This window comes from Bubalus bubalis, chromosome 12, assembly GCF_019923935.1.
Source record: "Bubalus bubalis isolate 160015118507 breed Murrah chromosome 12, NDDB_SH_1, whole genome shotgun sequence".
Classification (NCBI taxonomy): Eukaryota; Metazoa; Chordata; class Mammalia; order Artiodactyla; family Bovidae; genus Bubalus; species Bubalus bubalis.
Window position 1 is genome coordinate 25,680,543 of NC_059168.1, and position 24,742 is coordinate 25,705,284.

The 24,742-nt window shown below is 36.9% G+C and overlaps 1 protein-coding gene across 7 annotated transcripts in view; it reads left to right on the forward strand.

The window, feature by feature from the left end:
- PLEKHH2 (pleckstrin homology, MyTH4 and FERM domain containing H2) overlaps window positions 1-24,742 on the forward strand; it is a 104,305-nt gene that overhangs the window by 58,851 nt on the left and 20,712 nt on the right. For 5 of the 7 annotated variants that reach the window (XM_006056802.4, XM_044925864.2, XM_044925865.2 and 2 more), the window contains 8 exons: window positions 2,346-2,525; window positions 6,460-6,568; window positions 7,499-7,611; window positions 11,870-12,049; window positions 13,922-14,019; window positions 15,957-16,134; window positions 17,031-17,186; window positions 19,683-19,780. In XM_006056802.4, the coding sequence (XP_006056864.2) occupies window positions 2,346-2,525; window positions 6,460-6,568; window positions 7,499-7,611; window positions 11,870-12,049; window positions 13,922-14,019; window positions 15,957-16,134; window positions 17,031-17,186; window positions 19,683-19,780 (1,112 nt within the window). Of the gene's footprint in view, window positions 1-2,345; window positions 2,526-6,459; window positions 6,569-7,498; window positions 7,612-11,869; window positions 12,050-13,921; window positions 14,020-15,956; window positions 16,135-17,030; window positions 17,187-19,682; window positions 19,781-22,405; window positions 22,638-24,742 lie in introns of those variants that run through there. The other 2 variants (XM_025260942.3, XR_003102231.3) reach the window with 2 other exon arrangements.

A 24,742-nucleotide genomic window follows, 5' to 3' on the forward strand; every position in this document is an offset into this window, starting at 1 on the left:
AGTAATTTAAAATTTACCGAGAGTAAAATTTAAATGTTCTTACTACCACTACTAATAACAATTTTTATTATTTAATAAAAATGGATAACACTGATCATAGAAGGAACAAGTCAGAAGAAAATAAATAGATGAGCAGAAATCCATTATAATTAGTGGAAAAGTATTAGAATGCTTGTGAATCAGTATAGGCTAACTTCATTTTGTGCAATACATGTTTCAGAAACAATTTGTCTTTATCTCGATCAGTGTCTTTTTAAAAATTCAGTCAAAATATTTAAAAACGCGAGGTCTATTCACTGTTTATGGAGTCACGGTGATCCTTTGGTGAAAGGAATGTTGTTGTTTATTCACTGAGTCATGTCTGACTCTTTGTGACTCCATGGACTGCACCACGCCAGACTCCTCTGTCCTCCACTTTCTCCTTTGAAATTAGATCAAATTCATGTCCATTGAGTTGGTAACACTATCTGACTATCTCATCCTCTGCCACCCCCTTCTCCTTTTGCCTTCAATCTTTCCCAGCATCAGGGTCTTTTCCAATGAAAAGACCAAAGGATTGGAGCTTCTGTTTCAGCATCAGTCTTTCCAGTGAATATTCAGGGTTGATTTCCTTTAGGACTGACTGGTTTGATCTCCTTGCAGTCCAAGGGACTCTCAAAAGGAATAACCATCCTTAAATATTGCGGTGGATGGAACCTTGATTATCATATGATTAGATATGCCTAGAAGACACAATTAGGATAGTATTGTCACGTATTATCATAATAGAATTAGTTTTCTTTATCTGACTTTTTAAAGCTTGCTTTTTATTTATTATTTATTTATTTATTATTTTATTATTATTATTTTATTTATTATTTATTTATTTACTTATTAAAATAAATAGGGTGAATTTGCTGCCCTATTATTTTTGTTTTACTACCTTTCTTTTTATGAAAATATAGATAAGTTAAATTTTACATTTTTCCTTCAGAAGGAAATTTTCTTCATTCAGTACCCAGAATAGTACTTTGCACATAGTAACTACTCAGAAAATAATTGTTATGAATTTAATGGGGAAAGAAGTTTTTCTTATAAAATAGAACACATGTAATTAAGTTAATTTTTTCCTATTAATCAAGTATTAGGCAGATAATATTGCATTTTAGATAAGATATCTAGGTAAGATAGTTTAAAAGCTACAAATCTCAAGCAGACTGTGTATGTTCCTGGAATAAGTGTACTTAATTAAAGCAAAAGTTTTAAAACATAGCAAATAATTGTTTTTGTCAGTAAAAGAGTAGGTAAAATTTAATGTAAATTATTTTTAAGATTTTTTTTCTTACCGTTAAATTAAGATGGAAGAAATCATGGCATTTTTTTGTGATTTATTTTATATATACATGTACATATATCCCTGGTGGCTCAGTGGTAAAGAATTTGCATGCCATAGCAGGAAACACAGGTTTGACCCCTGGGTTGGGAAATGATCCCTAGAGAAGGAAATGGCAACCCACTCCAGTATTCTTGCCTGAGATATTCCCATGGACAGAGGAATATTCCCATGGACAGGTGGGCTACAGTCCCTGGGGTCACATAAGAATCGGACATGACTTAGTGACTAAACAACATATACATATAGGGGGCTTCCCTGGTAGCTCAGCTGGTAAAGAATCTACCCACAGTGAGGGAGACCCTGCTTCAGTCCTGGGTTGGGAAGATGCCCTGGAGAAGGGAATGGCTACCCACTCCAGTATTCTTGCCTGGAGAATGCCATGGACCGTATAGTCCATGGAGTTATAAAGAGTGGCACATGACTGAGTGACTTTCACGTTTTCACTCTTCATATATAAAAATAGCCTCAAAACATTTTTTCATTTATTGGGATTTACAGTGATAGTTAATCATACTTCTTCACACTAGCTGTCTGACTTTTTTACTTTTTTATTGATAGTATTGGGACTATGTCTACACTTATCCTTTTAATCCAATATTAAATTAATCCAATCCAATCCAAATCCAAAATTAAATCAATTTTGTTGGAGGGTTAAAAGTCAAATGAATATTTTGACTGAATAACCTAATTGCTTGACTAGGTAGTGGATCATTTTGGTCAAATTGAATAATTTGAACCACTGTACAGAAGTGGCTTCTTGCTTTTCCCACAAAAACTAAATGTCTAGTATTCAGATTGTTCTCTTATACCACAGTTGGCATGTTAACTGTGTAGATAATCCAGTTACCTTTAGGCATTCATTTAAAAACAGATATGGTTAATAAAGCCAAGAATGAAAAGGACTATGAAAAATTTTAGCAGGAAAAGATTCAGGAAGTTCCGTCCTTACAATTACTAATATTTACTTTAGTTTCCTTTAGGTCAGATCAAACTCTGGGAGGCTAAAGTTGAAGAGGTTGACAGATCCTGTGATTCAGATGAAGATTATGAAGCCAGTGGGCGAAGTCTGTTATCCACACATTACACTATTGTGATCCACCCCAAAGACCAAGGCCCAACTTACCTCCTAATTGGATCCAAGCATGAAAAGGTATGTAAGGACTAACTGGTTGATTTAGAATGAGTTAGACTAATATGATTAAGTATTGGTAATAATTTTCAAATGAGCATAAGTAGGTACAATCAAGGGGTTCCCAAGTGGCTCTGGTGGTAAAGAGCCTTCCTTCCAATGCAGGTTAGACATAAGAGACACAGGTTCGTTCTCTGGGTTGGAAAGATTCCCTGGAGGAGGCCATGACAACCCACTCCAATATTCTTGTCTGGAGAATCCCATGGACAGGGGAACCTGGAGGGCTGCAGTCTGTATGTTCACACAGAGTTGGACACAACTGAAGCGACGTAGCACAGCACAGCAAGTACAATCAAAGACATATACATTTGTTAGACATAGTATTCTTTTAAAAATAATTTTATTTTAATATATTTCAAACTCAGAAAATATACACCCTTTTTTACTTAACAGATGTTAGATTTCATGGTATTTTTTAAAAATTTTATTTATTATTTTTGGCTGTGTTAGGTCTTAGTTTCCACACGTAGGATCTTTCATTGTGGCATACAGGCTTCTCTCTAGTTGTGGTATACAGTCTCAGTGGCCTCTCGACGTGCGGAATCTTAGTTCCCCAACCAGGGATCCAATACCAAGTCCCCTGCATTGCAAGGCAAGATCACTGCACCACCAGGAAAGTCCCAGATTTTATAGTATTTTTTTATCAGTGTGAATTTAGTAACCGTCTAAATGGCCAACAATAAAAAATTGATTAATTAAATGTATGCGTATGATAAAATATCCTGCAAGCTTTATATTTTTTATATTAAAAATAGATTGTTATAATTTCTGAATTTTACTAATATATTATAAGGAGCATATTAATGTAATCTTAATATAATCTCAACTATGTGAAAATATACATATATATTTTAATAGAAAGATAAAAACTACTGTATTTGGGGAGCAGAAAATGGGTTTTTTTTTCTTTGTTTCCTGCATATAAAAAGTTATACAAAATTAATGTATACAATTTGATGTTTTGGAATAATTATGTACTCATGAAACCATCACCATAACCTGTGCCATAAACCTATCCATCACTTTTCCTCTTGTCCTCTTTTTTAATTATTACTTTTGTGTGTGTGATAACAACTATTTAACATAAGATCTACCCTCTTAGCAAGTTTTAAGTATGTAATACAGTATTGTTAACCATAAACCGTGATGCTAAACAATAGATCTCTAGGACTTACTCATTTTGTACAACTACAACTTGTACCCTTTGATGAATATCACCCTATTTCCCCTTCCGTCTAACCCTTGGTAACCGCCATTCCACTCTCCACTCCTGTGAGTTTGATGATTTTAGATCCATCATATAAGTGGTATTATATGATAATTGTCTTTCTGTGTCTGGCTTGTTTCACTTAGCATAATGTCCTCCAGATTCTTCTGTGTTGTCACAAATGGCAGGATTTCCTCCTTTTTAGGGCTCCATTACATTCCATTGTATGTGTATACCATATTTTCTTTACCCATTCATCCATTGATGGACACAGGTTGCTTCCATGTCTTAGCTACTGTAAATAATGCTGTGATGATCATGGGGGTGCGTATATCTTTCTGAGTTACTGTTTTATATAAATTTATATTGCAAAGCTTCCTTCAGATAAATACCCAGAAGTAGAATTGCTGAATCATATAATAGATCTATTTTTAAATTTTGAGGAACCTCCATACTGTTTTTCCATAGTGGCTGCACCAATTTACATTCCCACCAGCAGTATACAGGGCTCCCTTTTCTCTATATCCTCACCAACGTTTGTTATTTCTTGGCTTTTTTCTTTTTTTTGTAAGATGATAATTCATTGTGATTTTCAGTTGCATTTCCCTGATGATTAGTGATGTTGAGCTCCTTTTCGTGTACCTGTTGGCCGTCTATATGTCTTCTTTGGACAAATGATCCTCTTCCCATTTTTTAATTGGATTGTTTGTCTTTTTGCCATTGAATGGTATGCGCTTTTTGTATATTTTCAATATTAACCCCTTATAAGAAATATGATTTGCAAATATTTTCTCCCATTCAGTAAGTTAATTTTTTATTTTATTGATGATTTCCTTTGTTGTGCAGAAGTTTACTGATTTGATATAATTCTGCATAGCTATTTTTGCTTTTGTTGCCTGTACTTTTGATGTCATAAGAAAGACCAATCTTATGTCAAGAAGTTTTTTCTCAGTGTTTTCTTCCAGGTGTTTTATGATTTCAGGTCTAGTATTTAAGTTTTTATTCCTTTTGGAGTTGATATTGTGTGTTGTGTGAGATCAGGGTCCAATTTCTTTGTTTTGCATATGGATACCCAGTTTTCCCAGTACCATTAATTGAAGAGACTATCCTTTGCCTACTGTATTCTGGCAACCTTATCAAAAATCTGTTGACCATATATGCATGAATTTATTTCTAGACTCTATTCTGTCCCATTAGCCTAATAGGACAATAATTAGGCCCATTAATGAACTTACTGTCTGTTTTTATTGCAGTACCATACTATTTTTATTATTGTAGCTTGGTAATATATTTTGAATTAGGAAGTATGATCTCCTCAGCTTTGTTCTTCTTGCTCAAAATTGATTTGGCTATTTGGGACTTGTTGTGGTTTCAGATGAATTTTAAGATTGTTTTTTCTGTTTCTGTTTTTTAAAATTGGGATTTTGATAGAGATTACTTTGAACCTTTATTGGTTGCTTTCGGTAGCATGGACATTTTTAATATTAATTCTTCCAGCCCATGACTGGATGTCTTTCCATTTACTTGTGTCAACTTTAGTTTCTTTCATTAGTATTTTATTGTTTTTGTTGTATGAAGCTTTTGCCTTCCTGGTTAAGTTTATTTCTAAGTATTTTATTCTTTTTTTTTTATTTTGGCCATTATTTTGGGATTGTTTTCTTAATTTTCTTTTCAGATAATTCATTGTTAGTGTATATGAACTCTTGCCTGGCAAATCCCATGGACGGAGGAGCCTGGTAGGCTGCAGTCCATGGGGTCGCTAGGAGTCGGACACAACTGAGCGACTTCACTTTCACGCATTGGAGAAGGAAATGGCAACCCACTCCAGTGTTCTTGCCTGGAGAATCCCAGGGACCAGGGAGCCTGGTGGGCTGCTGTCCATGGGGTCGCACAGAGTCAGACACGACTGATGCAACTTAGTAGCAGCAGCAGCAGTGTATATGAACACAATTAATTTTTGTATGTTGATTTTGTGTCCTGCAACTTTGCTGAATTTATTAGTTCTAACAGTGTTTTTATGGAGTCTTTAGGATTTTCAACAAGTAAGATAGTGTCATTTGCAAACAGAGATAATTTTACTTCTGCCTTTCCAATTTGGATGCCTTTTATTTCTTTTTCTTGCTCTATTGCTGTGGCTAGGGCTTCCAGCGGTATGGTAAATAAAAGTGGCAAGAGTGGGCATCCTTGCCTTGTTACAGATCTTACAGGACAAGTTTTCAGTTTTTCATCATTGAGTATGATACTAGCTATTAATTTTTCTTAGATGACCTTTATTGTGTTGAGGTATGTTCCTTCTGGGTTTTGTTTCCTTCTTTAAATTTTCTGGACTTCTTAAGTATTTTTTATGTGTTATTTGTATGTATGAGGAATCAGATTTTAAATTTGATAGAATTTGTTGTATTCCTTAAAAGACTGTTAGTTATATTTATTCTAGCCTCTTAATGTCATATTACTTTCTTAGTTTTCTTATGCTTTTCCAAGAAAATAATAAAAATGTGAACAATGGGAAAAAGGCACTATGAGCACAATTCAAATGAGCCTAAGTGGCTTTTAGTTTTATCTAAAAATTAAGAGTTTTTTTTTTTTCCAGTGTCAAAGTTTTCTACTGTCTATTCAAGTTGTTTTTTCCTTAAGTCATCAAAAACTGTATCTTGGTAACATCTCTATTAATATGTTTTAATTTTTAAGGACACTTGGCTTTATCACCTGACTGTCGCAGCTGGAAGTAACAATGTGAATGTTGGATCTGAATTTGAACAACTTGTTTGCAAGTTGCTAAATATCGAAGGGGAACCTTGTAAGTTTATAATGTATAAGTCTTTATAGTTTATGAAATGGGCCCTAACCCCCTTTGCCTAGTAGAGTTTTCTTTTGGGGGATTTCATTTTGTGGATTCCTATTCTGGCTTTGCTTGTCATGGGCTAGGATTCTCACTGTGGTTCTTCAGCTACAGGGGCACCATCATTCATCAACATGCCGTATCCTGTCTCACCTCTCTGCCTTTGCTCACGTTACTCCCTCTGCCTGGACTGCCCTGCCTCCTTCACATTCCCCACCAATCTAACGAAATCCTATCTACTTTAGGAGGTCCCCCATCCAACCCATCCCAACTCAGCAAATGGCTCATGAAAGGTGCCTAATAAATACTAAAATTATGTCCCAATGCACTTTACCATTTAACCCTTTCATAGCATTTGTTGCTTTGCACTGAATTTTTTTTTTAAATGGCTGAAGTTTCCCCATTGATAGCCTAGATTCTAAACTCTGCTCTACTTAATAGAGATCACATTTTATTTGTGATCTGGCATAGGAATTCAATAAATGTTGATTTTAGGAATGACTTCAAGTTCTTCTTTATCTTTCTATCTTCTCCTTCTCTAGTTTCTTCTCTGCAACTTGCCCCCAGCTCCCTTTCATGTACAGTCATCTGCCTACCGAGGTCACCAATCTTTAGCACATTTAAGCAACATAACCAATGTCCTGATAGACTTGTTCTGGCCTAGAATATTTATACCAACCTCGTCTAACTTTAATTTATCCTAAAGAGAAATATGAGAATCCCAATGGCCTAGAAACTGAAATAATATTATCAGAGGTTTTTTCATGACTTTTATGACTTAAATTGTGAGCCAGGCCTGAATGAGCTAATTTCTAAAGGGCTAATTTAATGTGAGGCCCAAGTAAGTAATTCTTTCTGTTTCTTATTTACATTTCATTTTGTACTTAGCCTCTCAGATATGGAGACACCCTACTTTGTGTCACAGCAAAGAAGGAATCATTTCCCCTCTGACAACACTACCTTCAGAAGCTCTACAGACAGAAGCAATTAAATTATTTAAGGTAAAATTTTATGTGGCATTATCAACAAACTTGAAGTTAACGTTTGCCGGGGCTTCCCAAATGGTGCTAGTGGTAAAGAAGCTGCCTGCCAATGCAGGAGATGCAAGAGACATGGGTTCGAGCCCTGGGTTGGGAAGAACCCCTGGAGAAGGGCATGGCAGCCCAGTCCAGTATTCTTGCCTGGAGAATCCCATGGACAGAGGAGCCTGGCGGGCTACATACAGTCCATGGTGTCGCAAAGAGTCAGACATGACTGAAGTGACTTAGCACAGCACATATATCATTAAGCATTTTAATAGGAAAAAATAAAAATATAGGTTATACAAGAAAATTCAAAATATGACAATGACAAAGAAAATATACTGAAATAAAGTTAGATGAATTTAATATGCTTTCTGTGTGAGGATTTGAAATTTCTATGATAAACTATAGTTTGGACCATGTGAAAGACTTAATATCAGAGTCATTTTCTCTTCAGCTTCTCAGATGGAGAGATTTCTGACATCACCATACCTCACTATTGGGAGAGGAGTCAACACTGTTCCTCTTCTCCAGTGCTAATATAATTAGCTCAAATTCTTATTACTCAACCTCTATTAAGTCCCTGATCACTTGAAACTTGCCAGTTATATCATTCTTTACCCCCGCCCCACTGTCCCCTGGAGAAGGGCATGGCAACCCACTCCAGTATTCTTGCCTGGAGAATCCCATGGACAGTGGAGCCTGATAGGCTACAGTCCATGGGGTCACAAAGAGTCCGACATGACTGAGTGACTAAAACTTTCACTTTCGTAACACTTTCACTTTCCATTATCTCTGTCATCAGTCACCTTCTGGTAACTCCTCAAATTTCCTTAAGGATTTTGGCTCCTAACTCACATTCTTTCTCTCTGCCTTAAACTTTGCCATTACACTAAATGACTTTGCTTTCACTTTGCTCACCAATGCCATGGCCTTAAGATTCCTGACCTTCTCAATGTCAATAAGCTTGCTGTCTACCCTGCTTTACCTTTTCATTCTCCATGTCCGTACCTTGACCCCAACATGCCTCATAAGTACACCACTTCTAAAATCTTAAATCCTAATATATCTTTCTTTAACCATAATCTCTTAGCCCATGAGCTCTCTTACTTTCTTACTCTTCCATTTCTCATCCTCACTAAGACCTTTTTTTGAGTAATTTATTTTCTTTGAGATCAAGAAAGAGCATTATAGTTCCTTGGGATCTATGGTCCCATGCATTCTTCAGCCAAACTCGTACCAAGATCACTGCTGTGGTCTTGCCTGCTTCTGTATTAATTGCATGTGTCATGCTAGAGAGCATCAAATATCTGTGGGGACTGGAGCCTGTGTAACTCTATGGTCTTCATTCCTCAGGGCCAACTGTCTCTCTTTGCTTGTCTTTGGTCACATCCCCTCAAACTCTCTACTCAAGTAATGCTCCTCAGAACAAATTTAACTTCATTGGAAAAATTAGAGGGCATCAGAAATGATCACCTCGAATCTCTCATCCCAAGAGACATTGTTTCATCTGTTTCTTCCTCCATTATTTCAGTCTCAGAATATAATGTATCTTCTATGGATTTTTGTCTTGACTCTGTGCTGGCACCTTGATACTTCATTTTCCCTTTAATCTCTTAGAGTCTTCAGTTTTTATCTTTCTCTTTTTCTTGCCTATATTCCTCCCATCTCAAAAAATTATTTGTTTACTAGATAATACTAGGGAATTGTTAATTTGGGAAGTGGATGATGATGACATGATGCTTATGTGGAAAAATCTTTGTCAGTTGAAGAGCCCTACTGAAGTATTAGTAAAATAACATGATATACATTAAAATAGTACAGACAAAAGTGAGTACAGAGATTGAATGAAACACGTATGGCAAAATGCTTGTTGACAGCTTTTGACACTAGGTAATGGGTACATTATACTATCCTCTCTACTTTTGTTCATGTTTTAAAAATACCATCATGGAGTGTTTTTAAAACTCCACCTGTAGAATACACAAATACCCAAAGTAAGACAGACTTTATACAAATATATTTGAAATCTGGATGAAGTGATCAACTATATAACAAAATATAAATGGCCAAAACCAATTACACAGGTGAATAAAAATTTAAACAGGGGAATTTACCAAACTTTGTAAATGTAGATAATCTCAGTGCTGTTCAAGGTGTCCCAAAATACAGGAAAGAAAGAAATTTTGTAAATTTTTTTTCTTTTACTTTGTTTTGGGTAAAGCTCAAAGCTTATGTATATATCAAAATATGTAAGAGTAAAGAGAATATTATAAAGTATAAGATGCTCACCATCCAGCTCCACAGTTGTCAACCTATGACCAGCTTTGTTTTATTCTTCCTATCCCTATTGCTCCCCAAGACTAGGTTATTTTGAAGCAATTCTCAGTCATCATGTCACTAGATTCTCTTTGTGAAGTAAGTATTATTTTTATAGCAAACCCCAGAAAATATTATAGAAAACAGAGCACTTCATACAAAAACTAATCAAATATTAGTCAACAGACTCCAACATCATGTTAAAGGAATACTAATCCTCGGACATATGTATACTTACCACTGATGCATGTTGATGTATGGCAGAAATCAACACAATATTGTAAAGCAATTATCCTTCAATTAAAAATAAATTTAAAAAAAAGAATGCTAATCATGACTAAGAGAGATTTATTCCTGACCATACTAATAATTGGCTTCCCAGGTGGGTCAGTGGTAAAGAATTTGCCTGCCAAGCAGGAGACACGGGTTTGATCCCTGGGTCGGGAAGATCCCCTGAAGAAGGAAATGGCAACCCTACTCCAGTATTCTTGCCTGGGAAATCCCATGGAGAAAGGAGCCTGGCAGGCTACAGTCTATGAGATCACAAAAGAATTGGACGTGACCTAGAGACTAAGCAACAACAACAACATACTAATAATTAATATTCAATTTAAATGATCTAAACATTCCAACTACAAGGTAGAGATTGTCAGAGTGTATAAAAAACCAAGATCCAACTATATCCTGTCACAAGCAGTACTTTTTTTGTTTTCTGACATTTCTTATAAGAAAAAAAAGACTAAGATTTTTAAATAGCCCTCACAAAAGATTTCACTCCCAGCACTTCATTTTACTCTCAGATTTCAATGTCACTAATAAGCCCAATGTATTTAATTCATTGAAACAAATAGACATGTAAAACACCATAACTGAAGTTATTTGATACATTTATAACAGTAATTTGGGGTTGTTAAATTAGCATGCATGTATTTTTTAGAATTCATAGAACATTTTATGAGTATTGAAGCTGCTTAACATGCCTTTAGGCAATCCATCCCAAACTTCCTCAAGCAAGAGTTCTCTAGTCAAGATCAAAATGAAATTTCACAGTTTTATTACAATGAACTGTTAAAATGAAGAATGATAAGTATTAATATCCTACTTTGGAAAATATTTAGGAAAGATTATGCTATAACCTTTTCCTAGTAATCTACTCTAAAATTTAATCTCTTTGGAGGAAAAACAGTATGTATTTACATTACCTTTAAGTTATTTAGGCTACTATTTGCCAAAATACTTTCCTCAGTAAACTAGTTCTTAAAGATGCCAATTGATATTACTAGAAAAAAATAAAGATGAGAAGGGGTTGAACTCTGTTCTGTGTAGAGAGTATAAACATAAACAAGAAAATATCTTGTCTTTATGAAGTTTGTATTCCAGTAGACTCTAGGGGCTATTAATGTTCCATATGCCCTTAAAAAGAATGCATATTCTGCTCAGAGGTGGACTATTCTACAAATTAGGTCAGGTTGATTGATAGTATTGTTTAGGTTTTTTAAATCCATACTGATTTTTCTACCTGCTTGTTCTCTCAGATGTTGACAAGGGGGTTTTGCAGTCTCTCACTTTAATTGTGAATTTTGTCTATTTCTCCTTACAGTCCTATAACTTGTTGCATCATGTATTTTGAAGCTATATTATTAAAACATTTAGAATTGTTACCTCTTCTAGCTGAGCTGACCCCTTTATCATTATAAAATGATGCTCTTTATCTCTGGCAGAATTCCTTGCCCGGAAATCTACTTTGTCTGATATTAATGTCACCACTCCCGATTTCTTTTGATTAATGTTATCACAATATATCTTTTCCATCCTTTTAAACAAAAACTTTTGCTAGTAAGAGAATCAATATAATTCATGCAGAATAAATCTTATCCTTTCTCACCCTGAGTATATCTATTTTTTTCATTTAATTCAGACCTGCCAACTTTTTATAAATGCGGCAGTCGACTCTCCCGCAATTGATTACCACATATCTCTAGCCCAGAGTGCTTTGCAAATCTGTCTGACACATCCTGAGCTACAGAATGAAATTTGCTGTCAGCTCATTAAACAGACAAGATGGAGACAGCCACAGAATCAACCAGGACCACTGCAGGTATGTGTTGATACATAAACACACAATTTTGAATGATGTTGTTTTCCTGATTGTAAGTATAATACATATTCAATATAGACATTTGAAAAATACAAAAAGTATGAAATAGAAAAACAACTATTACTATTTTGATGTATATCCTTTCAGTTTCTATAATCTATATATAAATGTATATATGTGTATATTTATACACTCACAGTTTTTCACATTACTAACATTACAGTGTGCATATACTTTTTAAAAACTATAAATTTCCCCTATAGCCTTTAGCAGTCTTCAAAACATTAATACTGGTTGCATTAATATCAACTGCTACACGTTTAGGTTTTTCCAATTACCTTTCCCATAATACCACTACAATAGACATCTTTGAACCTAACTTTTGTGTGCAAGTCCAGTGAATTTCATTGTGTCCACTTCTGGAATTTTCCATATCTTCAACAATATTCAGTGTAATTCATCTGTTAATTTCTTTTCAGGTAAAAAGTAGTACTTCACTATTGATTTTGTATACATTTCCTTAATTATTACAGTCAGATTTATTTTCAGGAGGGTTTTAGTCACTTGTGTTTACTCTTCAATGAATGGTTCTTTTAATCTTTGCTTACTGACTCCCTGTCAGTCACAGGATAAAATAGAAATTTCTTACCCTAGACTCTCGGAAGTGGATCTAGGTTTTGTGGGACTTGAAACTTGTGCAATGAATACTAAGAAAAAGAATACAAAATTTATTACTTTTACAAATTTTAAAACAACAAATGAGCATGTCGTATGACTATGGCAGCTCACAGGGCCTGTCCCAGGGATTTGGAGGGGACCTGTGCCTGAGCGGGGTTCTGAAACGTAAGCTTCGTGTCTATCAGGGGCCCTTCATAATCTGGCTCCAGTGGCCTCCTCTTTCTCCGCTTCATTTTATACATCCTGTCTCCAGTGTACAACGAATGAATAAACTCTCCTCATTCTTTGAACAACCCTGCCTTTGCATTATCCTTCACCTGGCAATCCAGATCTTTCTGCATTCTTCCTACCTGTGGACTTCACAGTCCAGCCCAAGCAACATCCCTCGCATAGATTCTTTCCTGACTCCTGCATCAGTAATCATTCCGTCCATTGGTTATATTTAAAAAAGCATTATTACAGTGTATTAGCGATGCTGTATTATAGATTACTGTTTAAATATATATATATATATATATGTATGTAATGTCTTCTCCTAGATCGTAAATTCTTCAAGGGCTGGGCCTTTCCCCCCTTCTCCTTTTTTGTATGACATTTAAAAAAAATATTGAAGTTATACTTAATTAAAAAAATTAAGATATAAAATAGAATACAGACCAGAGCAAGAGAATAATAAAAGTCATATATAACTCTATTACCTAGAGATACCGCTGTTAATATTTTTGTGCTTGCCCCTTGGTTAGCTATTTAAGTATATATGTATGGGTAGATAGGTTTTGCTTTTTGTATAAATTATTTTTTTACTACTTTTCAATTTGCCCTTTCTTACTGCCATTACTTATATTTCAGTGAAGGAGTTAACACATAAATGAACAAAAGGGAACAATTTCCCTAACCTTCTTGTGCAATATCAAAAAGGATTACCATATGATATCCTCTGATACCTCAGTTGTAGATAACTGAATACATAACTAGATGGATTATGGTTCTGACCCAATATGAAGCTTTTATGCTTTTATGTATTATAATGCTCTAAGGAGATGATGTCTATGTGGAAAAAAGCAAAAACATTTTGGGATCAAGAAAGACTATTATCATCCCTTCGCTGTCACCTCCTCTCTCAGTCACACTCCCCCTGACTTAGATCTCTGATGACCACATGGTGTCTGACCTGTGATGCTTCTCTTTGTCCAGGGCTGGCAACTCTTGGCGCTCTGTGTTGGGCTCTTCCTTCCCCATCATCCTTTCCTGTGGCTCCTCAGGCTCCACCTAAAGAGAAATGCAGACTCCAGGTATGCAGAGTTCTAGCCAACTGCACCATTTATGTGGCCTCTCTGTCTGCAATAAATCATAGGTATTTAGTAACCTGCCAGGTACATTTGTGGAAGAATGTGTGAAACAAATGTTGATACAGGAAGCCTTTGGTTATCATTTATGCAGAGCTAGAAAGATATTTCCTTTGTTACGTTAAATCTCTTATGGAAGGTTGCACTAAAAGCTTGAAAAGCTGACAAAGAATATTTTAAGTTAAAAGTCTATGTACATTTCAAGTATGAATGTCTTATCCTTAGTGGGTGTTCATCCAATAAAAGCAATTATTTTGTTTCCTTATTTTTTCTATTACTATTTTCTTCACATTTAATTCTTTTATGTAGAAGACTTCTCTGATAGTTTTCCTACCTTTTATAATTATATGTATTTGAATTGCCTCAGAATTTATACTCCTTTGAAAAAGACTTTTCCAATTCACTGTTAGAATGGCTTTCTTACAGTGGGGCCTAGGGTGCCCAGCCAAGGGTGATTGGGATCATTTTGTCCAAGAGGTTCATATTAGGTTGTTTAAATAGATTCTGGGACTCAAACAAACGATGAAACGAAAAAACAGCTTGGAAACAGTAGGAAAATATCTTCCAGCTCATAATATATTTTTGAAGACTCTGTCATCAAGGTCATGTGATTACAATGGTAGTCACTGAGAACCACCCGCCCCCTACAAAGGTGAGATTTTAAAGCCCACCTAAAAGGCACTTGAATGCACATATATTTAGGTATATTATCAATCTGGTTTTATAAGTGAAATGAAAATTATATGTAACAAATAAGGACAAATAAGATCTCTATCCAGCTTTTACAGGATTTAGTTACCCCAGTGGTTTTGTTTAAGGCTTAACATTTTTAAAGAAGTACATGTTTTATAAAGAAGGAATATTTATTTATTTATTTAGCTGAGCCAGGTCTTAGCTGTGGCATGTAGGATCTAGTCCCCTGACCACATCAAACCAGTACCCCATGCATTGGGAGCACAGATCTTAGCCACTGGACCACCAGGGAAGTCCCAAGGAAAATACATTTTTATTTTTGTTTGAAGATATTTTCTTATCTTGCTCAGCAGAAATGGCATTAACCTCTGTGTTCTTCAAAAGAGAACTCTCTTCATCATGCACTTCTTAAGTTATCCTATTCTAGGCTTTATACGGAGAAGACAATGGCAACCCACTCCAGTACTCTTGCCTGGAAAATCCCATGGACGGAGGGGCCTGGTAGGCTGCAGTCCCTGGGGTCGCTAGGAGTCAGGACACGACTGAGCGACTTCACTTTCACTTTTCACTTTCATGCATTGGAGAAGGAAATGGCAACCCACTCCAGTGTTCTTGCCTGGAGAATCCCAGGGATGGGGGAGCCTGGTGGGCTGCCATCTATGGGGTCGCACAGAGTCGGACACGACTGAAGTGACTTAGCAGCAGCAGCAGCAGCAGTCTTTATACAGTTATTTTATTTATATTTGTTAATATAATCACTATATGTTGACCATGTAATGTCTGGTATTTTAAAATTTATTTTGTGATTATAATAATAATAATACAATAACGATGAAGATTGCTTTGTGGGAAGTCTGGTTTAGTCGGTGGTGAAAGTAAAGACACTAGAATTTGAGAAAAGTGACAGCAGTTAATATTATCACTCAATGATGATAATATTATATTAATATATATCAACATTATATAATATTAATTTTATATTATTGTGATTATGATAATTAACATTGTCTAATATTAATGTATATTAATATAGCAGTTAATATTATCATTCAATAATGATAATATAATATTATGCTGTCAACATTAGCATGATACATTGTAATAATGTACACCAAGGGAAGTTTCCTTAATGGTTTCATATATCTTAATTAAATTTATTCTTAGGTTTTATCTTAAGTTTTGTATTATAGGACAGAATTTGGAAAATATGCCATTTACTGCCAGAGATGTGTAGAAAGAACACAACAGAATGGAGATCGAGAAGCAAGACCCTCAAGAATGGAGATTCTTTCCACCCTTCTTCGAAACCCATATCATCATTCCTTGCCCTTCAGTATCCCTGTGCACTTCATGAATGGAATATATCAGGTAGATTAGACTTTCTATCCAGTAAACACATGCTTAGTCCAGAATCCTGTGTATGACCTCTGTGGTGTTGAGAGGTGGGCCTGTCACCCTACTTCTGTCAGCAGCTGGCAATGATAAACATGCAAATATATTAGATTTCCTGTCAGGACAGTTGAGTTTTGAAACAGTTTTGCTAAAAAAGGATGCATGCTAAAAAATCCATATTGAATAAAATAAGGGAGGATTTTCATTACCATTATAATTCTGATGGAGAAAAGCAAAAGTACTTCAGTTGAGGGCTTCCCCCAGCAGTGTACTGGCTAGGTGAGAAAATGATTACTGACATGGGGTGTGTACAGGTTTAGTCCCTTTAAAGTCTCCACATCTTAGGAATTCTCCAGAAAAACTGTCCAGGCCCTTCCAACTCACATCTAGGTGATTGCCTATTAACTGAAGCAAACATTCCAAAGCTGGCAATTAGTCTTTGTAGCTCTAAGCCTTTTATCATGGAATTCAGATACTTAACTGCATATTAAAGAAACAAAAATTGAATGCTAAAAGTGTTCATATGTTTAAGTGTATTTCTCTTTTGTTTTTTTTTCCCTTTGTTTGAAGATTACATACTGTTCTGTAGTTCATAATGGGCCAGCATAATATCTCTGCAAGAAGTTTATAGCTGTCAAATGATCTTTCTATTTTGAATTCATGTCTGTTGGCTGAAGCCAGGAATTCTTATGTCAGGCTAATGACTAAGATGACATTAATTTTCTCCAGTGGAACTTTGAAAAAAAGTTAAAGCACCTAGATAAATATATGTTATCATTAATCATGCATCAGGTATGCCCTGTTTACCCCCTGAAATCTAGGTTTGAAATGTGTGTACCTTTTAAGAGAAGGACTATGTTGTTTCTGTTTAGGTAGTTGGATTTGATGCATCCACCACAGTGGAAGAGTTTTTGAATACTTTGAACCAAGATACAGGGATGAGGAAGCCAGCACAGTCTGGATTTGCATTGTTCACAGATGATCCTTCCGGCCGGGATTTAGAGCATTGTCTTCAAGGAAACATCAAGGTAAAACCAACTCCTTTTAAGGAGGCAGACCCAGCAAACAGCAAAGAAGTTATTCTGCTATTTGCAAAAAGTTTTAGTTCAAGAATTTTCCAAAAATATAAGCAATCTAATCTTCATGATAAAAAAATATTGTTGGACTTTGTTGAAGCCAAGGAATTCTGAATAAAATCTGTACACACATACATTGTTGTTGTTGTTTAGCTGCTAAGTCATGTCCGACTTTCTGTGACCCCATAGACTGTAGCCCACCAGGTTCTTCTGTCCATGGGATTTTCCAGGCAAGAATACTGGAGTGGGTTGCCATTTCCTACTTCAAGGGATATTCCCGACCCAGAGATCAAACCCATATCTCCCGGATTGGCAGGCAGATTTTTTTACCACTGAGCCACCAGGGAAACCCCTCACACACATACATCCTACGTGTTAGAGAGAGGAAGAAGATTAATAATAGTAATAATACCCTAAACATTAAGGTAGAAAGAGTGGAGGTATGGAAGCTCTAATAAAATGGGTTTCCATTTTATTCATTCACTCAGCAGTATCCATTTAACTGTATATTGTGTCCCAGGGCTTCCTGGGTAGCACAGTGGTGAAGAATCTGCCTGTCAGTGCAGGGAATACAAGAGATGCAGGTTTGATCTCTGGGTCAGGAAGATCCTCTGGAGTAGTAAATGACAACCCACTCCAATATTCTTGCCTGGAAAATTCCACAGACAAAGGAGCCTGGCAGGCTACAGTCCATAGGGTTGCCAAAAGTGGACATGGCTGCACACTCACGCACACACATTGTGTCCCAGGAGCTGGAGCAGACCCTTTGGGGAATATAAAGAAGGAACAGAAATATTCCCTGTGCATAGTGAACTTCTAATCTGCTTAGGGAAGAGTAGCTTTATACACTGATAACCTTAAAATTGAAAATGATAAATAGTTTAAGAATGTGGTGAACATTCTAGAGGAAAAGATTACATTCAGTGGAAATTAGGGAAGATCTCAGCTGGACTTTGACTGGTAGAAAATGTACCAGGCTTCCCTGGTGGCTCAGATGGTAAAGAAACTGCCTGCAATGTGGGAGACCCAGGTTCAGTCCCTGGGTCGGAGAGATCCCCTGGAGAAGGAAATGGCAACCCACTCCAGTATTCTTGCCTGGAGAATCCCATGGACTGAAGAGCCTGGCTGGCTTCAGTCCATTGGGTCGCAAGGAGTCAGACATGACTGAGCAACTAAGACACACAAGAAAATGCACCTGTGGAAATAAAGAAGCAGTTCCAGACATAGGGAAGATCATGAGCAAAGACAGAGAATTGGAAGATTCTTTAAAAATGTTTTCTGGGTCATAGTAAAATAGCTTTAATGAAGTTTCCATCTAGCAATGGCAGTGATTAAAAAGCACAGGATATAGAACCATAAGGAACCTTAGAGAAATAACCCACTTATTTTGCAGATGAGGAAACTGAGGCCTAGAATGAAAAATCAAATAGCTGGAACCAGGTCTGGATCCTCTTACTTGACGTGGTCCTTATTGCTCTTGGGAGTAAGCACCTTGTTATGGAGTAAAGGCACTTCTCTGATTTAGAGATGAAATATTTGGGGCAAGGCAAGGAATGCACCCATGAGTTTAGAGCATATAAAACATCAGTACTTTCATTTCAGTCCCCAAAGCCCAGCTCCATTTGCAGAATGATCTGTTGGATCTCCATGGGTTAAATATGCGATATGTTAAAACTCATACTTAGTTCCTTAGGAGTGCTGGTCAGAAGATAGGATTTCCACCCCACTCCCACCTGTTTCTTCAGCAGCATTTTGAGGCATCTAGATAAATGAATGTCTTTTTCTTTGCAGTTTCAAGTATATCCTGTTCAGATCAACAATTCCAAATGTAAATTTTTGAGACAGACATTTCTTGAATACTTTTAATAATTGATCAAGAAGATAAGCTAGTATTTTTGGTTGACTTGAGCTGAGTAAATAAATATTAGGGGCTTTGGTGAATACTTGCTTACCCTGTAATTTTAAAAACTTTTATTTATAATTCTGTAAAGGACAAGATTTTTTAAATTTATCTTGTTCCTGAAGAATTTTTGTTCTTTCCCCAAGAACCTTAACATTATATTTCAGAATTCTTTGGTATAACTTCAGTTATTCCAATCTTTTTAAACTCAGAAGGTGGAAAAATTGCTTTTCAGTGACTAAATCATGAAAAAATTCCTGGAATCTTCTTGTTTCCAGTCTCATGCAGTCCTTCATTAAGTTTCCTTTTTGAGTAAAAAATTCATGGCCATAGTCCAAAGTTAATGTGTGTCCAAAAGGATAAGAGGACCAAAGAGTGATTTATAATTAAATTCTAAACTCAGAGCTGCAGAAGCTTAAAACAGAAAGCTTCAGTCCATTTGGTTTGATTGCACTAATTGAAAATTTTCAGTCTGTAGACATGGTTGTCTTCAAAAAATACCCAATGTGAAAAACATTATGAGTCTCCATTTTCTGCTTCCCTTCTAGATTTGTGACATTATCTCCAAATGGGAACAGGCTTCTAAAGAACAGCAGCCTGGAAAATGGGAAGGTACGAGAACTGTTCGTCTCACTTATAAAAACAGGTGTGTAATACCGTCGCCAAGTGCCAAAGTAAGAGTATACACTTACTTTTAAATCATGCACCTAAAATTTAGTTTCCTGTCTAATAGCCTTAAAAGTTATATTTATTTATATGTTTTCCTAAAATGGTAGCTCTATTTCTGTAGGAAGAAACTGTCACCTAAAATTTTGTCTCTAATTGTATTCTTTAAATATCATGAATAATTATATTTTATAAAAATATGTATTTGGACAAAGATTAGAAGAAAACTATAAGGAAAAAAGTTGTTGCTCTCTTAGGGTAGTTGATACAGTTTTTCACTTTCAAAATTTCCTTTAACACTAATATTACATTTTTTCCATAAGACTGAATATTCAAATATCCTACTGCAGATCTGTAATAAGAGTTGTTTGTTTATCCAAGTCTTTTAGAAGTGGTATGTTCATATTCATTCATTCTTATTCTTTCATATTCTCTCTTCCTCTGTATTTATTGAGCTTCATCTATAAGCACTTAGCTGGATGCTTTTGATGAAATGATAAACACACACACAATCCCTGATCTTTGGGAATTTACAGGCTAGTGAGGAAGATGGTTGCTAATTTTTCTCTGAAAGAAAAGCACATGGCTGTGTGAGAGCACTTAACAAGAATCCTGTCCTAGACTGGAGACTTTGGGAGGCTTCTTTGAGGAAATGATGCTTAGGTCAAGGTCAGAAGGAGGCTGAGAGTGAAAGCATTGAAACGGGTGGAAAAGGATGTACAAAGCCTGTGGAGGGAGGCTGAGCAGTGTTTCAGGAACTGGGAAAGAGCTGGTAGGACTGGAGCACGTACTTTCTCAACAAATAAAACTTACTTGAGTATTTCTTTATTTATTTTTGGCTGTGCCAGTTCTTTGTTGCTCTGCAAGGACTTTCTCTAGTTGCGGCAAGCAGGGGCCACTCTCTAGTTGCGATACACGGGTTTCTCATTGTGATGGCTTCTCTTGCTGCAGAGCACAGGCTCTAGAGCACATGGGCTCAGTAGTTGTGGTGCATGGGCTTAGTTGCCTCTCGACATGTGGGATCTTCCCAGACCAGTGTTCACACCTGTGTGTCTGGCATTGGCAGGTGGATTCTTAACCACTGGACCACCAGAGAAGCCCACAACAGGTACAGTTTTAATAGACTTTAGCATATGGTCAGAAACTAGGGTTTTCTTTATTCTTTTTTTTTTAAAGAAACTTATTTTCTTCCATGTGTGAGCAGAAGGTGGTATTTAACAAACAGTGTTCACTGACCAGGTCATATTAACTGTACAACAACAACAAAAATAAAAAATGTATTTTGCTTCTTTTATTTGACTCTTATACTTCATAAAATAAGGGATCTAAGATATCAGAGTAAGAGCCTGGTACAATTATTGCTATAGTCTTGACTTTAAAATTTTTAGAGGCCTACTTTTGGAATATGTTCCTAGCTCTGATATTGGGATGTAAGAACTAAAGGTACTATATAACAGAAAGAATGTAACAGCCTTTGATCCAGTTCAGGATTGCTTTTTCTGATCATTGATCCCAGAGAAATACCCACATAAGTGGGCAAGAGTATTCCAGTAATTTTTATAACAGTGAAAAATACATATGTTAAGGGACACATGTTTATTAGTAGGAGAATGGTTAAATAAATATTGTGCATTCATACTGTGGATTCCTCTCATACACTCAGCCACTAAAAGGCCACCACTGTTTGAACAGACTCCTTTGAGAATAAAAGGTCCAGGTGGTGGTAGTAATAAAGAACCCGCCTGCCAATGCAGGAGACCTAAGAGATACAGGTTCAATCCTTGGGTCGGGAAGATCCCCTGGAGAAGGGAATGGCAACCCACTCCAGTATTCTTGCCTAGACAACCCCATGGACAGAGGAGCCTGGCTGGCTAAGGTCCATAGGGTCGCAAAGAGTTGGGCATCACGGAAGCGACTTTGCACACGAGCCACTAGAGCTTCTCTGTTCAGGGATTCATGAGCTGAGTGATTCACGAGAGTTCTGGGTAATGAGACAGTGACTGTTGAGCTTTGGTATCTAAGGTTTTAAAATCCCGTACTCCTAGAGATATGCAGGATTACTTAGGTAGTAGAAATCGAACAGGCTCTAGTCCTGGAGGAACCTGTTCCCACTCTGGCCCTTTGGTGACTGGCACGAAACAACAGCTGGAAGTTATGGACCTTCTAGATGGTTGTTTTAGTTCTGTGGTCACTGGGAGCAGTGATTCTCAAAGTGTGGGTCCCGGATCTGCAGCTTCAGTATCACATGGAAACACATCGAAATGCCCATTATTTGATCCCACTGCAGACCTATTGAATTAGAATCTCTGGGGAAAAGGCCCCGGAGTCTGTGTTTTAACAATTCTCCAGGTGATTCTTACTCATGCTAAGTGCTTGGAGAAGCACTGATCCAGAGGTCCATGTTGCTGCCTGTATCTTTTGTGGAAGGAAGCCAGCTCCTGGACCTGACCTGCTTGTTTTTTTTAATGTACTTAGAAGAGGTTCAGGAATTCTCATTTGGTTTTGTTGGCACTAAATGGAATTAAGTCCATGTCTAAGACTATTGCTAATAATGCATATCTTATGAATGCTGAATACATACTGATTTTGACTATGATGGCCACAGTTGGAACCAAAATGAAATGGATGAAATGGAGAAAAGTGGTCTGAAAGAGACATAAGAATAATGTGCCAGCTCTAGCAAACTCTACCAGGAAGGACAAAAACAGTCATGAATAACACATTGCCTTGTTAACAACAACAACAACAACAAAAATTTCATGACAGTATCTTTGACATCAGAAGAAAAGCAACTCAGCTATAAGGTTAAATTTTTAACAGGAATCTGAAATGGCTGGGTAGCCACAGCTATGAGTAAGTACTGTTTCTAAATGTGATCATGCTTTGCATATGTGTATAAATAGCTTAGGAAATGAGCCCTAATGCCCAGTGACACAGTTGGGAGGGGAACTGGCTGTGACCTACCACACGGCTACAGACTTGATTCCTCATCTGTCAAGCAGCACAGTGATAAGCAAAACTAAAGCACCACCTCTCTTTATCATGGAATTTTTATTTATGTTTAGTAATTTATAGAATTTTAATTATTTAGATTAGAGGTTAAAGATCTAATTAATAGGTTTTGAACTTGTTCTCATTTGGAAAACTCTGGTAATAAAGCTATTTGGTAATGTTTAAATTCTATTCATATTTATTAATAAAACACTTATTTAATTTGGTTTCTTACTGTCTATTTGAAATTCTAAAATCAAGGCATGTTTTTAACAAAACTAAGCTGGCAAGGGTCTTTCCCTGCAGAGAACAGCTCTTCTTTCTCCCCTCTTTGAAACAAAAGTTTATTATCAATAATTCTGTGTTGTTATTATTTTCTGGAGCATAGTTTAAGGTTCCCATCTCTGCCACCTTTAGTGCACTGGGAGAGCGTGTATATTGAATCCTAAACCAAGAAGCCTCTTGACAGGTCATCTAGTTTATCCCATTTCTTCCAGCTGTGTTCACACCAAAAAAAAAAAAAAAGTTTCCTGTTTGAAGAGACTCTTGTGAGTCTAAAGACCTCTAGAGAAGAATCATCATCATAGTAGTAGTAATAATGACCACCAATATTTATTGAGCACTTAAGCATATACCAGGCCCTGTGCTGAGCTCTTTATGTGCATCATCTCATTTAATCCTAACAGCACCTCTCAGTATTATCATCCTCTCCATCTTATGTTTCAGAGGAAACTGAAGCTTTAGAGAGTTATACCATTTACCCAAGGCTACAGAAGGGTTTTTCAAGGTTTTTCTGGCAAATAATTTCCATATTTTTCAACTCTCACCACCATTCATTTATCCATTCATGCCATAAACATCTGTCCAGTGTCTGCCAGTACCAGGTCTTATTGAAGCCCTAGAGATTCAAAGGTGAATAGATGTTTCCTGCCTTCTGGAGTCTTAGAGCTCATGTAAGACATGAATTCTTAGTAATGTGACTAATGCCATGGCAGTCACACTCTAGCGGAGCAGTGAAGAACATGGCCTCTGTAGAGAAACTGCTGGATTGGCATCCTGGCTCCCCCACTCGCTCTGTGGCCATGAGCAAGTCACTCACCATCTCTGGGCCTCAGGCCCCCTAGACATGAAATGGAGATGAAAACAGTACCTGCTTAGGGTCACCTGAAGGACTAAATGTTAGCAGATGTAAAGCAGTTGGATCAGGGCCTGCTTACACAGTAGATGCCCCAATGATATTTGCTCTTACTGTGAATATAACATGTTTGTGTGCAAGATGTTGTGGGAGCAGAGAGGAAGGCTTCGCAGAATGATGACTTCTGAGCACAGGAGTGGCCGTAGAGGCCGGAGGAGAACAGGGAAGGCGGGACCGGTCACAATTGCAGGTTTTGTAGTGTTATCAGCAGGCCATGGTGGACAGAGTGAAGGAAGGTGAAGGGGGAGTGAAGGCAAGCTGCTTTCTCAATAGGTTTACGTGGTGATGAGAAAGGCAATAGGAAATACATGCTCTGAGGACTGAAATCTGGAGCTGGCTGGAGGCTAGCTAAAGGGTTACCCAGCAGTACTGGGAGAGCTCTGCCCCATTTGGAGTGGTGTGTGTTTGCTGATACTGGTCCACACAGTGATGTGGTTCCCATTACACGGTATTGTTTCCTCGATGTCAAGTGAGGGCATTTGGGAATGCCCCTGCTGGGCAACGTGTGCCCTCCTTCTGTGACAGAAGCCCCACTTCTCTGCTTCCAACCCCCTCAGGGTTGGGGAGCAGTTGGAAGCTAGTCATATTGGGACAGACTTAGATCATGGTCCCTGAGACCTTTCCTATTCAAGATCTGTGGATTTGATTTTCTGACTTCTTTATCATTTTGGGGACTCGTTAGTTCCTCTCCACATTCTCTCCAAATCCCTTTATAGTTGTTGGAGCCCAAACTGTTACATTAGGCGCTTGAGCCTA